Source organism: Botryllus schlosseri, chromosome 1 (genome assembly GCF_051294905.1).
Source record: "Botryllus schlosseri isolate E-star chromosome 1, Bs_hap1, whole genome shotgun sequence".
Lineage (NCBI taxonomy): Eukaryota > Metazoa > Chordata > Ascidiacea > Stolidobranchia > Styelidae > Botryllus > Botryllus schlosseri.
The window spans coordinates 40,078,354-40,094,247 of NC_137236.1; the positions used below are offsets into that span (position 1 = coordinate 40,078,354).

The 15,894-nt window shown below is 39.2% G+C and overlaps 1 protein-coding gene across 1 annotated transcript in view; it reads right to left on the reverse strand.

Annotated features, from left to right (window-relative positions):
• Positions 1-15,894, reverse strand: part of LOC145436443 (uncharacterized) — a 512,022-nt gene that overhangs the window by 18,898 nt on the left and 477,230 nt on the right. The window contains exon 4 of the mRNA XM_080313791.1: positions 857-961. Within this exon, the coding sequence (XP_080169917.1) occupies positions 857-961 (105 nt within the window). The remainder of the gene's footprint in view (positions 1-856; positions 962-15,894) is intronic.

Genomic DNA, 15,894 nt, shown 5'->3' on the forward strand with positions numbered 1-15,894 from the left:
TATCTGAAATCGAGCTCTGGGGTAAACAAAAGTTGAGAGCCGCTTCTCTGCAGCAAAACGATCATTTGCATCCCACGATGCGGTCTAATTCTTATGTTAGGAAACTTTGCACTGAGCAGCAAGAATCCATCTCTCTGTGCCATTCGAAGGGCCCAGTTTCGGCTTTATTTATGACTGCTTCTCACAACTACTTACTCCTTCGCTTACATGAGTACATTTTAGCTTCGCTACTCCTAATTCTACTTGAGGTAGTTATAGGATGCTTAAAAAACGGATACGTTTACTCATACTGAAGTAAATTTTAGCTTCGCTACTTCTACTCCTACTTGACTAGATTACTTGACTGCATTGGTCACCTCTGCTTGTTACTCGCACAGTGCATTTCGCAGTGGCATGTGGCATTGGAACACGCAACTGGGACATAATTTGTAAAAAATATTGATGCCCAGATTATGAATTCATTCGAGTTGCCAATAAAGTTGAACGCCGAATAACTGACAGGTTTCGAGAACGCCAATATCGAACTTCAATCAATTGTGTATTTAGTAGCAAGCTGATTTCTGTTTTAGGTCTCGACATGTGCTAAGCGCTCGAATTGCTACTCTATGTGACTCACCATTTCACTGAATTCAGTTGCATAGCACGATATTAATGAGTCGTGTGAATATGAAAACATCAAATCCATGATAAATGTACGTCTTGTGGATGAATGCAGATGGCATGCAGCGGAATGCCGTCTCTAGCGACTATGACGTCACAGATCATGAGTGATTATGACGTCACAAGTCGCCGCACACCCACATAAAAGTACGCCTACACTTGTTTGTACGCAACTACATCTTAGAATCTAACTCACTTCCCAATCCAAATTTCCCGATAGCGACTCAATCCGATGATGTCCAAGTAATGAGCGTAGTGCTGTTGCTGAGAATTTGTTGAATTTCAATATCACTTCCTTCACCTGAAAAGATAGAAATATGTTATGAAGTGTTGACTAAAACCAAGTCTGAAAGTCAGTTTGACATCAAGTCATTAGCGTCAAAAAACAAAGTAACTGAGCCGCAATCTATTCGCTTTACGATTGAAGGATCTTCGATGTAGCCGACATTACAAAGTGATATCTTAAAGGTGGTGATATCAGCGACTGTCAGTGAATAAAATATCCATTGCGAGTGTTTGCGACTAATGTCATGTAGTGATATCATGCCATTCATTACCATTATATTTGGAATAATTTAAAAATTCATATTCGCTATGCCTTTAAATTCCAAGAATAGGAGTCGATTCCAGATTTACATAATTGTGCGTGTGAGCAGCAATCCCTTACATATTGAACGATATGAAAAAATGGGTCATATTGGAGATTACTGAAGAAATTTCGACCAACATTCATGAGAAAATGATTTGACAGGAGTAATATTATTATTATACAAATACCCGTATGTGTTCCGAAAATATTCAAATAATTCTGCGAAGATGGAAAGCCAATATTTACATTTAAATCATTTTATAAAGACACCAGAAAGATTATAAACAAAATTTCTACGACCAAAGACGGAAAAATATAGATTCCTCCATGAAGGCAAACTAAAGACACTCAATTTCATCAAATTCACTGTTCTGACGCACAAGGACTGAGCAGGCGATGATCACTTTCGTTGATGCGTTACAAGACTATTAATAATACCAGGGGCAGCGTTCAGCCCGCCAATTGTTCCGCTCAGGTCCGGATTCAGTTGCACATGTAAAAAGTTGGCAAGAAACCCAACCTGCCATGTCAGTGGTTCTCAAACTTTTTGGACACGCCCTCCTTGATGGTAGTGAAAAATTCCGCGCCACCTTATCGCCATATCAAAAAAAAAAAATTAAAAAGTGCAACAAGAATACTTGCAATCCCAACGCATAGTCTGGTGGTATGTAACGTTATGACTCTTGAGATACCTTTAAAATATCAAATTGGGACTAAAGACCAGGGATGGCTGCTAACCTTTCCAGCCAAAGCGTCACAGGAGATTTACGAACCATTGCGCGGGCCACTTGAAAATTGATGACCTGTTAGTAGTCGTCCAATAAGAGCGAACCGCATTAGGTAACGGTGAAAACAAGACTTATATTACAACGCACCAAAATCGATAGCAATTATGTCATTAAAACCTAGTAATAGCCTCGCGAAGCGAGTAATTTTTTCTAAGTTATGAATGAATTCCGTCAATAATAATGGTACTTGCATTTATTGCTTGTCGCCTCTGTATACCGCTGGGCTCATTTGGCAAGGATTGGATTATTCAGGACGTGGACATATCAATATTGAAGATTTTAGCGAACATGCGTCCATCATTTTGTACCAAGGTGTCATCGCCGACAATCTTTCTGCGAGTGTAGACATGTAGAGTTGTAGACGCATGTCGGACGACAATCTTTCTGCGGGTGTAGACATGTAGACGCATGTCGGACGACACTTTTTCTCATAATTGTGCATATAGCTACACTCAATTAACTGTAAATTGGGCGTATTATGAAATTTCAGGAGGGGTACCAAGATACCAGGGTTGTAATGACTCGACTCGAGTCACGATTTTCTGATGACTCGACTCGAGTCATTTTCTCAAAATACAGAAATGACTCGACTCGAGTCTATCTGTGTATTGACTCGAGTCATTACACATGACTCGAACCAAGTCATATGACTCGAGAAGCAGACGGCCAAGACCAACATTTCATTGTAATTTCCAAGAATAGTTGAACAGCTTCTTTGAGGTACAGAACTTCAATATACAATTGAATAGTATATTCATATTAAATGAACCCGAATATTTTCGGCTGACACTCGTCAGGGGTAATCGTCAGCAACTAGTAGAGAATTCGAAAGAATCAGCGTATATCAACAATCGTAACACAAAATATGACGACATTTCATGCTGGTGACGTCATATTTTGTGTTACGATTGTTGATATACGCTGATTCTTTCGAATTCTCTACTAGTTGCTGACGATTACCCCTGACGAGTGTCAGCCGAAAATATTCGGGTTCATTTAATATGAATATACTATTCAAGAATAGTTGAGTAACCACACTATTGGGATTTCGTCTTGGTATTGGTACTTGAAAATGGGAGGAAAATTAGTATATTATATCTACGAACCATTCGATATCACCAAACAGAGTTATAAAAAGTGGGCTCATCAAGACTTTACCTGGAAACTGAGCAGTCAACACAATGACTTGGATTCGGACTCGAGTCATAATACCATGACTCAGACTCGACCCTCTGCTCGCTGACTTGACTCGGTGGTGAATTGAAAATGACTCGACTTGACTCGAGTCAAAACTATAAAAGTGAGATTGTCTTTTGACTCGGAGCCTTGCGACTTTGTTACAAGGCTGCAAGATACTAAAAGCAAGTAATAGAGAGACAATAAAACACACTAAGCGCTAAGACAAATATCTACTTCGTGGTCATAAGAGAACATCTACGATAAATGTGGCAGAACACTACCTACGCCAATGCGTTGGAATTTATATTTTAGTTAGCAACATCTCGTATTCCGCAGTCAGGCTAATCAAGTTTCCGGTTAGCCTTGCAAGTTCAAAATAAATTTCTTGGGTAATTTATTTTTTGATATTATAACTAATATTGAGAATTACCTCGCAGGTCATTCAAAACCTTCTCGCGGGTCAAATGTTGGCCGTCCCTGGTCCCTGCTATAGACGGGTCAATGATTATCAGCTAGCTAAATCGAGCGAAGCAAGAAAAAATTCCAGTTGATGTCAAAAATAATCATATTCAATGGTAGCACGAATAGCATGTACACATTTCAGCGATTTTGGTGTCGAATACCTTCTGTTTACCCACTTCTGGCCATAAGCGAAATCAAAAACCCATGGCGCGGCTCTGTTCTAAGCCATTTTGATTTAAATCCTCATTTCTAAAATCATGGCATATGGCATGAGCCTATGAGGACATATTTTATTTCTCCATATCGTTGAGTCTTACTACGCTCTTTGTACAGTAGGGGTGTTCAAAGATAACATTTTTCTTCAAATTTCACTGGCTACTTGATAAATTGAAAGGTTGGCTAAAAAACTCAGCATAACAGATTTGGTTCAATTCCAACCAGTTTTTTACAAGGCTGCAAGATACTAAAAGCAAGCAATAGAGAGACAATAAAACACACTAAGCGCTAAGACAAATATCTACTTCGTGTGTCATAAAAGAACATCTACGATAAATGTGGCAGGACACTACATACGCCAATGCGTTGGAATTGATATTTTAGTTAGCATTCTTAGCAACATCTCATATTCCGCAGTCAGTCTAATCAAGTTTCTGGTTGGCCTTGCAAGTTCAAAATACATTTCTTGGGTAATTTATTTTTTGACATTATAACTCAAATTGAGAATTACCTCGCGGCTCATTCAAAACCTGCTATTGACGGACCAATGATTATCAGCTAGCTAAATCGAGCGAAGCAAGAAAAAATTCCAGTTGATGTCAAAAATAATCACTTTCAATGGTAGCACCAGGGTTGTAATGACTCGAGTCATGACAAGTCGAGTCACGATTTTTTTGTGACTCGACTTGACTCGAGTCATTTTCTTGAAATGGGAAAATGACTCGACTCGAGTCAATATTTTGATTGACTCGACTTGTACTCGAGTCATTTCGCATGACTCGACTCAAGTCATTGACTCGGCTTATTTTATATGACTTGAAGGTGAAGAAAGTTGCGAATCACAATGGTTAGATCAACGCATGTGACGAATTCTGTCGACATCGCTATTTGTCACCACTGCTTTCGTTGCACTCGTCTGATATCAGATATGCGACGCCGTAAAAGCAAAAGACAATAGTACATAGTAGCAAAGAGCAATGCATTGTACAAAATCATCCAGTGATGAAGAGGTAATAGTCCGCCATCAAAGTACTCAATACATTTCAATTATACAAGCAAACAATCGAAGCAAAGTCCAATTAGCGCCACTTGGAAGAGACTGATAAGCTCATGTGTAGATATGAAGGCGATGATTCTTTGCATTTTTGGCCGACTAGAATGGATGAGTATCTAATGCTCTTCAGTGTGGTTCAAAATTGCTTTTCAATTCCTGCATCTAATGCGCCAGAGGAACGTGTATCCAGTGTACGTGGATTATTCTAAGGCCATGCCGCCTCAACATATATGAGAATCTCCTTTCCACTTTAGTATTTTTCAAGTGTAACTCATTGATTTGATCTGCTGTCTGTGAAGAAACACAATGCCCTCCGTCCGTTTGACGTTTTGTTAGGTATGTGCATTTTGCACGTGATAATAATGAATGGCTAATATTGTGTGATGTTTGTACAATAGGGCCGATCAAAAATACCTTCTTTTTTATTCTACTGGGTGGCTACTTGATAAAACTGCTACGTTACATAAAAAGAACACAGAATCTGGCCTAATTTGAAAAAGTGGAATCAACGAAGTTGAGAGGAGAAAATTTTGGATTTGAAAATACATGGAGTATTTTTAGTGAGAAATGATTTCATATAATATAATAACATACTAGCAGTAAGTTGACTATTTTTTCATATCCAAAATATTCCACCCTAATAACTCCGCTTCTTCTAGTTGGAATTGAGCCAAATTTTCTATGAATCATATTTTTACACAATCTAACAATATCATGAGGTAGCCGGTATATTTCGAAAGTCTCTATTTGTAATTAATCCAAAATATTTTCTCTTAGCATTGCTTTCTACTGGTTGGAATTAAGCCAAATTTAAGTTCTTTCAGATAATCTAACAATTTTAAGAAGTAGCCTCTTTTTTGAGATTCTGTCTTCATTTTTGGGATTTTTTTTTTGGTAAATGTAGGGCAAATTCGACTAAGACAACAGTAAATCAGCACTAAAGTAACGCTCCGGCGACTATTTCGGCAGCTGAGCAGGAAAGTTGACCTTTTTTCTGGTCAACCACCCGATATGATGTGAAAGCAAAACTGTACCTCTACATAAGCGTTTATCTGTTGATTCTTTACCAGCTTGTATCTAGCTAGACGTGAATTCGTAGGTTCTCTATCAGATAGTATGTAGACGTGAATTCGTTTATTCTCTATAAGCTATTTGTGAGCGGTCGTCGATGTGCTCGTAATAAAAACTGAATGCTTTTATTAGTGAAATATCAGACTGACAAGACAGATATTTGATTTAAAGTTCTAAGATTAGTAACGTTATCGTATTGGCGGCCTGTCTCGTCTATCTGTAGCATCGGTATATGAGGCCAGGAACTGCCTGTTATCTGCCTAACTAACTAAACTTGTGCCAAGACTATGATAGGGACAAAATAAGCATGCTTGGCAAGCAAGGAATTCGATATCACCCAAGCAGGATTGAAATTTGAAAACATAAGTTGAACATGACTTCAATACTGTGACTTGGACTCGACTCGAGTCATAACACTATGACTCGGACTTGACCCTTAAAACGGTGACTTGGACTCGGACTCGAGACGGTGATGAATTGAAAATGACTCGACTCGAGTCAAAACCACAAAAGTCAGATTGACTCGTGACTCGGAACCATGTGACTTGGTTACAACCCTGGGTAGCACGTATAGCATATACACATTTTAGCGATTTTGGTGTCGAATACCTTCTGTTCACCCACTTCTGGCCATAAGCGAAATCAAAAACCCATGACACGGCTACGTTCTAAGCCATCTTGATTTAAATCCTCATTTCTAAAATTCAAAAGGCATGTTAAAATCATGGCATATGGCATAAACCTATGAGGACATATTTCATTTCTCCATATCGTTGAGTCTTACTACGCTCTTTGTACAGTAGGGGTGTTCAAAGATAACATTTTTCTTCAAATTTCACTCTTTACTTGATAAATTGTAAGGTTGGCTAAAAAACTCAGCATACGAAATTTGGTTTAATTCCAACTAGTAGCCGCATTGCTACAAGAGAAGAAATATTTGGATTTATTATGTAAAAATTAAATAATTTTTTTTTCAAAATTTTGTGTTCACCCCCTAAAATTGTTAGGCTGTGAACAGAAACGATAGGCCTACTCACCAAATTTCGCTCCATTGCAACCAGTGGAAGCGGATTTATTGCAGTTCAAAAATTTGGATATGAATAAAATAGTAATCCGACCAATGTAAATATTATCTTATTCAAATTCAAATTTTTCAACTACAATACCGTTGCTCACACTGGTTGCAATTGAGCAAAATTTGTTGAGCATCGTTTCTGTACACAACCTAACAACATCATGGGGTGAACAGAAATTTTTTTTTTATATATTTCTAGATAATAGCCTAAATATATAACTTTCTTCTCTTGTGGCAATGCAGCTACTGGTTGGAATGGAACGAAATTTGGTGTGCAGCCGTTAATTAGGTAACATAACAATGTTATCAACTATCCAGTATGATTTGAGAAAAGAGTCATTTTTTAACACCCCTACTGTACAGATGCTTGACAGACAAGCCATAAAACTATTAGCTATGATACACGCAATCACCAGTCACTCCTACATGTCAAAATGTTCGCATTAGATGTCGCTTCTGCATTTGACGTGGGCATACGAATCAAATTCCTTCATCCTTGCAACGATATAACATAGGAGTTGTACAAGCCATAGTCGTTAAACCAGGGTATGGTGAGTATGATGCAGTTATCCTGTATTGTTAGTAGGCCTAAACGGCATACTTGCAATAGGAGTATTCAAAAATGACTATTTTTCAAATTGTACTGGCTACTTGATAAAATTGTTACGTTGCCTAGTTGAAGGCTGCACACCAAATTTGGTTTAATTCCAAGCAGTAGCCGTATTGGTACAAGAGAACAAAGTTTTGAATTTATTGTTTAAAAATGAATAAAAAATTTTTCAAGATTTTCTGTTCACCCGATGATATTGTTAGGTTGTCTATAAACGGTGCTCAGCAAATTTGGCTCAATTTCAACCAGTCGAAGCGAAGTTATTGCAGTCGAGAAATTTGGATTTGAATGTAATAGTATTTACGGTGGCCAGTTTGAGAATTAGCCACCTTAAATATTATTTTATTCAAATCCAAATTTTTCGACTGCAATAACTCCGCTTCCACTGTCGAGCCGTGTTACTTGCTAGTGCATTACTCACACGGCGTGTTGTGCGACAATTACGTTGTCAAATATTGATGTAACAACAAATTTTCAGCAGCACAAATTCTCACAGTATTCGATACATTTGAACGGGAACCTGGTGTATTCCAATTAATAAATGGCAACAGTTTTCCTAATGGTGTCGAAATTAATCATGGTAAGTACGGGGAAGCGGCGTATTGAAATTTGTAACGGTTTTTGTTATATTGATCAAGGCTTTTGTACAGTTCGACCGAGCCCCGGCTGGTATCATGATTATGCGATATTGCATTTTAATAGCTTTTTGAAAGTTGCCATCTATTGTGAATCGAGGGACGATATGATGCAATGAAGCTCGGCACTCAACTAAATAGCGAGCTTCAGCGGCAGAGAGGCTTGACGATGTCCCCCTGGACTATAATCTTGCCCGCCAATCTGATTTGACCCTGTCGAAATATACTTATCCCTATCTGCATCGTAACCGCTGAGGTTAACGAATTCTAGAATCGTGCCAGGAAAATCCATCGTTTGGGCCGCGAAGACGGAGACACCCTAAACATCCTAAAGTTGAATCTTCATGTCGAAATTATGTGCCTTGTATTGGATAAACCACAAGCAACAACAATGACTCCATTATGTTAACTTACAGCTTTGGCGCTCTACGAGCCATCGATGATTTTCAGTCGGATTGGATTTGGAATTTCAATGAAGTTGTGGAACTAGGGCACCGGCTGAAGATTAGATAATAGACATATTTCGATTACATTAGCCTCAATCATGAATTACATTACATTTACGCGGCTAATCAGAGTCTCCGCCGTCAGTAATTAAGCGCTCTTGAATACTACTATTACATAGTGCCTAGGGCCGGGCACAGTGATTAGGGTCCTACTCGAATCTGAATCGAGTATTAATTTTAATGATTCGAGTCGAGTAGTAAAAGCCAATATTTTCAGGTACTAAAATTATACGCTTCTCGCCACTGAATGAAATTTAATTTATCAACGAGAATTACAGTTTCGATACTAATTTTCACTGTTGAAGCCTTGAAACCTGGATTGGCGGTATCGTAGCATACGAAATATATAATACATAGTTACGAAGGCACATTCCGAAATAATGATTATCCCACAACATTGTCACCAAGTGGAATGAAATGGCAATGGCCGAAAAAATACCAAAACATCATTTATGACAGTGGTCGCGGTAACGTTTTTCGACCGAAGAGCCATGTTGGCCAAATATTTTTAATTGTCACTCCCAATGAGCCATTCATGTCAGTAAATTTTTTCGTCATAATTGAAAGTTCGTGACGTGTATTGGTAGCACTAATATATGGGATTCGTAGTGTGGGCCTTCTGCCCACTTGGGTAGTGCAGACGAACACGGTCACTACAGCAGTACATACCAGAGACGAGCGGATTTGAAATTTCTATGTCCTATTCTATTCCAATCCAAATCCGAACCTGCAAATCCTAATCCATATCCTAATCCATAACTTTTCCGTATTCAAGTCCATGTCCAATCCTAATCCGATTCTAACTGGAAATTCAGAAAAAATGATAATTTATACATGGAAGGAATTGGAAAATTTTTATCCACTGCCAACAATTCCCTTGATTCAAGATAACTTAGTAACCATAAGTACATTAATACCTGATCTGAATAAAGTTTGTCGCCTTTCGCCACACGACAAATAGATCTCCCAGAAAATAGGTAAATCCAGTCCAAATCCTATTCCGTTCAGAAAAAAATCTTTAATCCTAAACCAATCCAAATCCGCCGAAATCTCACAAATCCTGTTTTTTAAAATCCTAATCCTAATCCATGCTCATATCTGGTACATACTTATCGTTTGATATTTTACAGTTTGTATCATACCGTTGTAAACGGCTTATTGTCTGCTCTTTGTGAATCACAAACGGTTAAAGAAAACAAATAGGTAGACATGGTGTTATCGTCAACGAGCCGCAATAGCCTATCTGAAGAAAGACTTCTTCGTCATTGCATCATTCTTATATTACGAAGCGCATGATGAAAACATATGATGTAGACAACATTGCCAGAATGAAGCAACACGGTGTCACCAGCAGTGTATTCACAACTTGAGTGTTGTCAGCGAACAACTGCTACTGTTGAGCGTCATTGGCAAGCTTCTTAGTAATAGGCTTACCATATTTTGGAAATCTAAACAGAGGACACTTTTTCAGAAATTTGCAACTTGCAAGAACAGGTGAATTTTTCCCACTTTGTGATCGGTTGACTAAAAAAAAGGTCATTATTTCGCTCAGAGCTAAAATCACCGTTTTTCAGTCCGAAATACCCGCCGGAGCTTCACTTTTGTGCTAATTTACGGCATAACACTCGCAATTTGCTCTAAATCTGACCTAAATTTTCAGAAAAGAGGACAAAATCTCAAAAAAGAGGACAAAAGGGCGTCCTCCGAGGACACTTTCAAAAAAGTCAAAAAAGAGGACAAATCCTCTTAAAAGAGGACGTATGGTAAGCCTACTTAGTAAGGACATGCACTTTCTACCCAAGAATGTAGGAAAGTAGCTCTCGTTGTACTGCAAGAAAATTTAATTATTTCCACCACAATATGTATCGTATCCATTGGAATTTTTCATACGGCCAGATTTCGTTCAAATATTGATTTTTTCATGTAAAACGTTTCCTGTTTCACAGATAAAAACGTTTTTTCAGGCCAAACTACTTCGTTAGGAAAGTCAGTTCCTACCAGACATGAAGATAAGTTGTACAATTTTAATATTATGTGGGAAAACACCTAATTTGCATACGTATGGTCAAAATTCAGTTTGTTTAGGTCAAAAAAAGTCAGCATTAATATTTTTTAGGTCAAAATTTACCTTTTTTTAGGTCAAGAAAAAACCGCCCTAGTTATACCCAAAAGAGCCATATATGGCTCGCGAGCCATAAGTTTCCGATCGTTGATTTACAAGATAGATAACAGGCGTTATATTAGCTCAGTGGTGGCATAAACGCTACATATTTGGCTTCAGACGTAATACATGATGTTACGACGTCATAGTGGGTGATACTCGATCCCTCCACTCGACTCGAACACTGAGCTATATAAACACTCGAAGACTCAAATCATATTACGTAGGGTTACCATACGTCCTCCTTTAGCGGGATTTGTCCTCCTTTTTCAGGTTTTAGAAAATGTCCTCCGAGGACGCCCAATTGTCCTCCTTTTTGAGATTTTGTCCTCTTTTTTGAGAATTTTGGTCAATTTGACTGTGAAATTGGAGTGCGATGCCGTAATCAGCACCGAAGTAAAGCGCCGGCAGCTATTTTGGAAGCCGTGCCGGAAAAATAACGACTTTTAGACAACCACCTATAGACGTGAAGGAAAAAACTGTATTTTGGGCGCTGGGCGAGAAAGTTGATCATTTTTTTTTATTCAACCGACCACGAAGTGAAGTTTGAACATTTTGAAAAACTGTCCTCCTTTCCCGATTCCAAGATATGGTAACCCTAATATTACGTGATTCCAAATCGAATCCCTGCGGTACTCGATTTTGCCCAGCCCTAATAGCAGAGTTGGTCAGTAACGAAATACTTTTACTTTTTTGAAGTACTCAAGTAGTTTTCCTCTACTTCTGGTACTTACTCAAGTGGATCTGATTTTTTCTACTTCTACTTCTACTTCGTGATATTTTGTGATTTACTTACTTACTTTTCACTATTTTCAGTTTGTCAAGTAGAAGTAGTTTTATCATATCGTAATCTAGCAGCAGCCCACTAGGAGTCTTACTAATCTGGAAAATCCAGTTTTTTTTAACGCTACTCCTGTTTTAGCAGATCACCTTTGAAGCTTGATGGACCAAAGACATGGAATATATTTTCTGCTTTTTAGACGCGATATTTGTATTTGACTTTCAATTGCGAGTATCATACTCCGAGTTCTAATTACTTGCAGATCGTAAACTGATCGCGCAAAGTGATGAAATCGTATCCAATAAAACTTCTACGTATTGCTCTTTGCCTAAACTAGGGACCTCAAATATGGTGTAGGGCGCCATACCATGGTATTCTGTAAAACGGGGTCTTCTATTAAACAAAGGGTTAGTATCGCATTTTCATATCAATCTAGGCATATAGTTTGAATCCCATGATGTGAAAAAATGCTTATTCTGTCGAAAATTGATACCTCCTGGGATGCATCAATACTAATCCAGCTCTCTGCATCCTCCGCATCGCTCGATTCGCAGCTTTCGACAGTCGATGCGAACGAATTAAGACTGTTTTCGAAACTACTTTCTTACTTGAGTAGATTCAAAGTCAGCCAATTCTAATTCTGCATCAAGTAGTCTTAGATGGCTTATTGAAGAAGTACTTCTACTCGTACTTGAGTAGATTTTTTTCTTGGCTTCTTCTACTTCTACTTCTACCTGAGTAGCTTTCTTGACTACTTTGACCACCTCTGCCAAATAGTACCGTTATAGTATTTCAATACATTTGACGGCCACCTAACTAGGAGGCGGTATAAACTCACTTGAACTCTTGTAGTTCGAGAAATGACAGGACGCATCGAATGGAACACGCGATGGTAATATAGTCATGTCGGCAATCTCAATAATGGATGACATTGGCCAAGAACTTATAGTGTAGCGTTCAACAAATTGCCGTTAACCAGTGGTGTTCTTTCGTCAAAATAGAAATTGAATTATCCAAAAACTTTGTGGTTCTGGATTTGGGCAAGCTGAAAATTATCTAGTTTTCCAAGTCTGGCTAAAGCAGGGGCGGGAAACTCCAGTCGGAGTGACAGATACAAGATAATTAGGAATCTGGCAGACCGGATTCCAGAATAGATACATTATTCGCAGATTTATCCACCTATAGTAGGAATATATCGTATTTAATGTAACTTTAATGGTTATTGCAAGACCAAAATCAGTATTCAAAGAATTTATGATTGTAATATACTTCATTATCTGTTGGAGTCAATGAGACATCTTGGGCCGATCAAAATAATCAGCAAGTTCTTTGAACTCTGGCTGCATGTCGGACTTAGAAACCATCAGTTAGATTGGAACGCAGCTTTGCCTTGTTCCTATTCATGGTCGAAATTGTTTGTCTGCAAATGTTGGCCGTCGTAGACCGGAATAGAACAAGTGGTTTTATGGCCACCTTTCTGACGTTGAAAAACTTGGATTCATTCAGTGATGCAGAAACGCACAACTTGAAGAAAACAAAGAGCTATAGAATAACCTACAGTCACTATAGTTTGACGTATACTAAGCAAGTAGTGTGAGATTGCGACAGACTGTGGCCGCGGGCCGCATTATCATGCAACACCGGAAGCGGCGGGCCGCTCAAAATCCCGTCGCTGGCCATATGTTGCCCAACCTGTTTTGTTCAGTTCGTAATTATCATGTGATGGAGCAATTCAAGTGATTCTTTGGTGTCTTTAGCCAAAAAACATACCTCCATAACCAAGCAGCTGCGTAACATAAGAAAAAGCAGACCACGATATTTGCATTTGTCAGAAATTTTGATATGTCATACATATTTCTGTTATGGTTGTAGGATCCACAAATGAAAACATTCTAGCGCAGGGAATCTCTCTTTTGGGGTGGGGTGGGGTGGGGGTGGGGGGGGGGGGGGCGTTGAAGCATCTGAGGAGAGGCACGAAGCCGTCTGACATAAATGATGTTTCTTCAACTCGGAATGAGTTTAATAGGGATGGTGTGAACCTCATGACGTCACGTGACTTCATATTGCTAATTCCAACTCTACATTTAAGGGATTTGATATAGTAATGTACACCTAGCCACGACTCGGGCCACAATGCCTCAATGCTGCAGTACATACTGACTTATTATACGTCGCCAAGTGTACAAATGGGGAAATCAAATGATATAATAATTTCATAAAATCAATATTTTCCGTCGCTTTGCCAACCATTTTGACGATGACTTGCAAGGGATTATAAGCTTACGCCTTATCGGTCTAGGCAGGGCAATGTATACCGCGTCTGAGAGTTGCTACGTTGATATTGAGCAGAGTGCGAATCGGGTTTTTATACTTGCTACAGATATTACCCCATTAACAAGTTATACCGCAGTAACCAATACCCCAATCACAGGGATTTTGTTATTATGATACAGTAAGTATATGAAATCCAGATGGACTCCCAGACGTCGAGTTACGGGGTGGCGGGGTGGCGCAGCTACCCCATGACACATTTATGGGGTGGCGGCCACCCCATACAATTAGATCAAACGCCCGCCGTCTGCGATTTTAAATCATCAGCGCTGTCAATCAACGAGTTCGTGATAATAGCGCGTAATTGCCAACTATTTAGCATCAACAGATACGCGTGCGAATAATTGATTACGCTAAATCGTCGGCGACGACGAACTATAACGCCCAATAAGTTGTAATCCGTGATTAGTATTCAGACAATCGAAGCAACCTCGCTTACGACTTACGACGTCGATTTCGACACGCTTGCGCTGAGAAACACCATCTTCGCTCTCGACCAGAGGAGCGAATGCCCGTTCTCTTCCCCTAATTAAATTGTATTTGCGCCAATATTCCTTTAAAAAATACTTCGTTATAATGCGCAAACGATTGTCGCGATGTCAGAGCTGGAAGTTCCAAGTTGGAACCCCATTGTGCTGTACGCAAGTTGAGGAATTACTTATTAGATGCGCGCTTTCTCGTTTGCTATCATCTGTAGGCTACTAATTCTTGTCTGCTTCATACAATCGTATTCCTTAGGTGTCACTTGTCAGTGTTTCATTTGTTATTAATACTGCGCATTGTGCAGTTCGCGGCGTTGAATTACATTGTCGATATTGATGCAACACGAGCTTCTCGATGGCGCAAATTCTGAATTTATCCAATTAGTTTGAACGGGAACCTTCTATGTTCCAGTAAACTTCATTGCTGGCCGGAGTCTATCTAGCGCAACCTCATCGCGGATCGAATTTCAAACCTTTGGGATATGTATTTCTATTGATGAGGTCACGGCATGCGCCCGTAATTTTACGATCATATTCGACAGGCTGATATTAACCAGCGCGTTGTCGGCATTAAAACCCCAGGTGCGTAGCCCTAGCCAGGTAGTTTCTCATTTATAACTAGAAATCCCGTCCTTTTGAAATGTCAATTCACGAATTCGTATTATCGATGCTGCGTACTGCAAATTAGCGAGAAACATTTTTATGCGAAATTGGTCATCGATATCTCATGTGCACTATCCACGGCGGTTTGATTTAGCTCATCCGCATGTAGGCTTGCTACCGTCCGCAGATACACTTTCGCCAAACTGTAACAATCCCTGAGTGCAATATTGTTTGTGTTTATGTATCTTTTTCATTAAAACTTATGCCCGCGTCGGAACAAATTGTGCTCGTTGCCATTTCCGAACCTGGGTATCTAGGTATGACTAGCACACCCTGTAACTGTAATTATCGCAGGTTAGCGGCATGTCTGCAATTTTGTTATCAGCGCATCTTGCCGGCCGATTGAACAGTCCAATGAAATTATTCACTACTAGGTATTTCACACAGCGTACTGAGGCTGATTTCAGCAAACTAACGATCCTTATTAGACGTACGAATTCGACCGCATCGTTAGAAACGAAGATTCGAAACACAATCGCGATTTGACGATCAAATATACGTTCACCTTCTACAAATTAAGGTGCATTATTTGCATTGATGAGGGCTGCAAGCTGCGTTTGAAGTATTTTGTAGGGATGGTGTGAACGTGAGGTTCACGTTCGCGTTCTGTGTGTGAACCTGGGGAAATTTG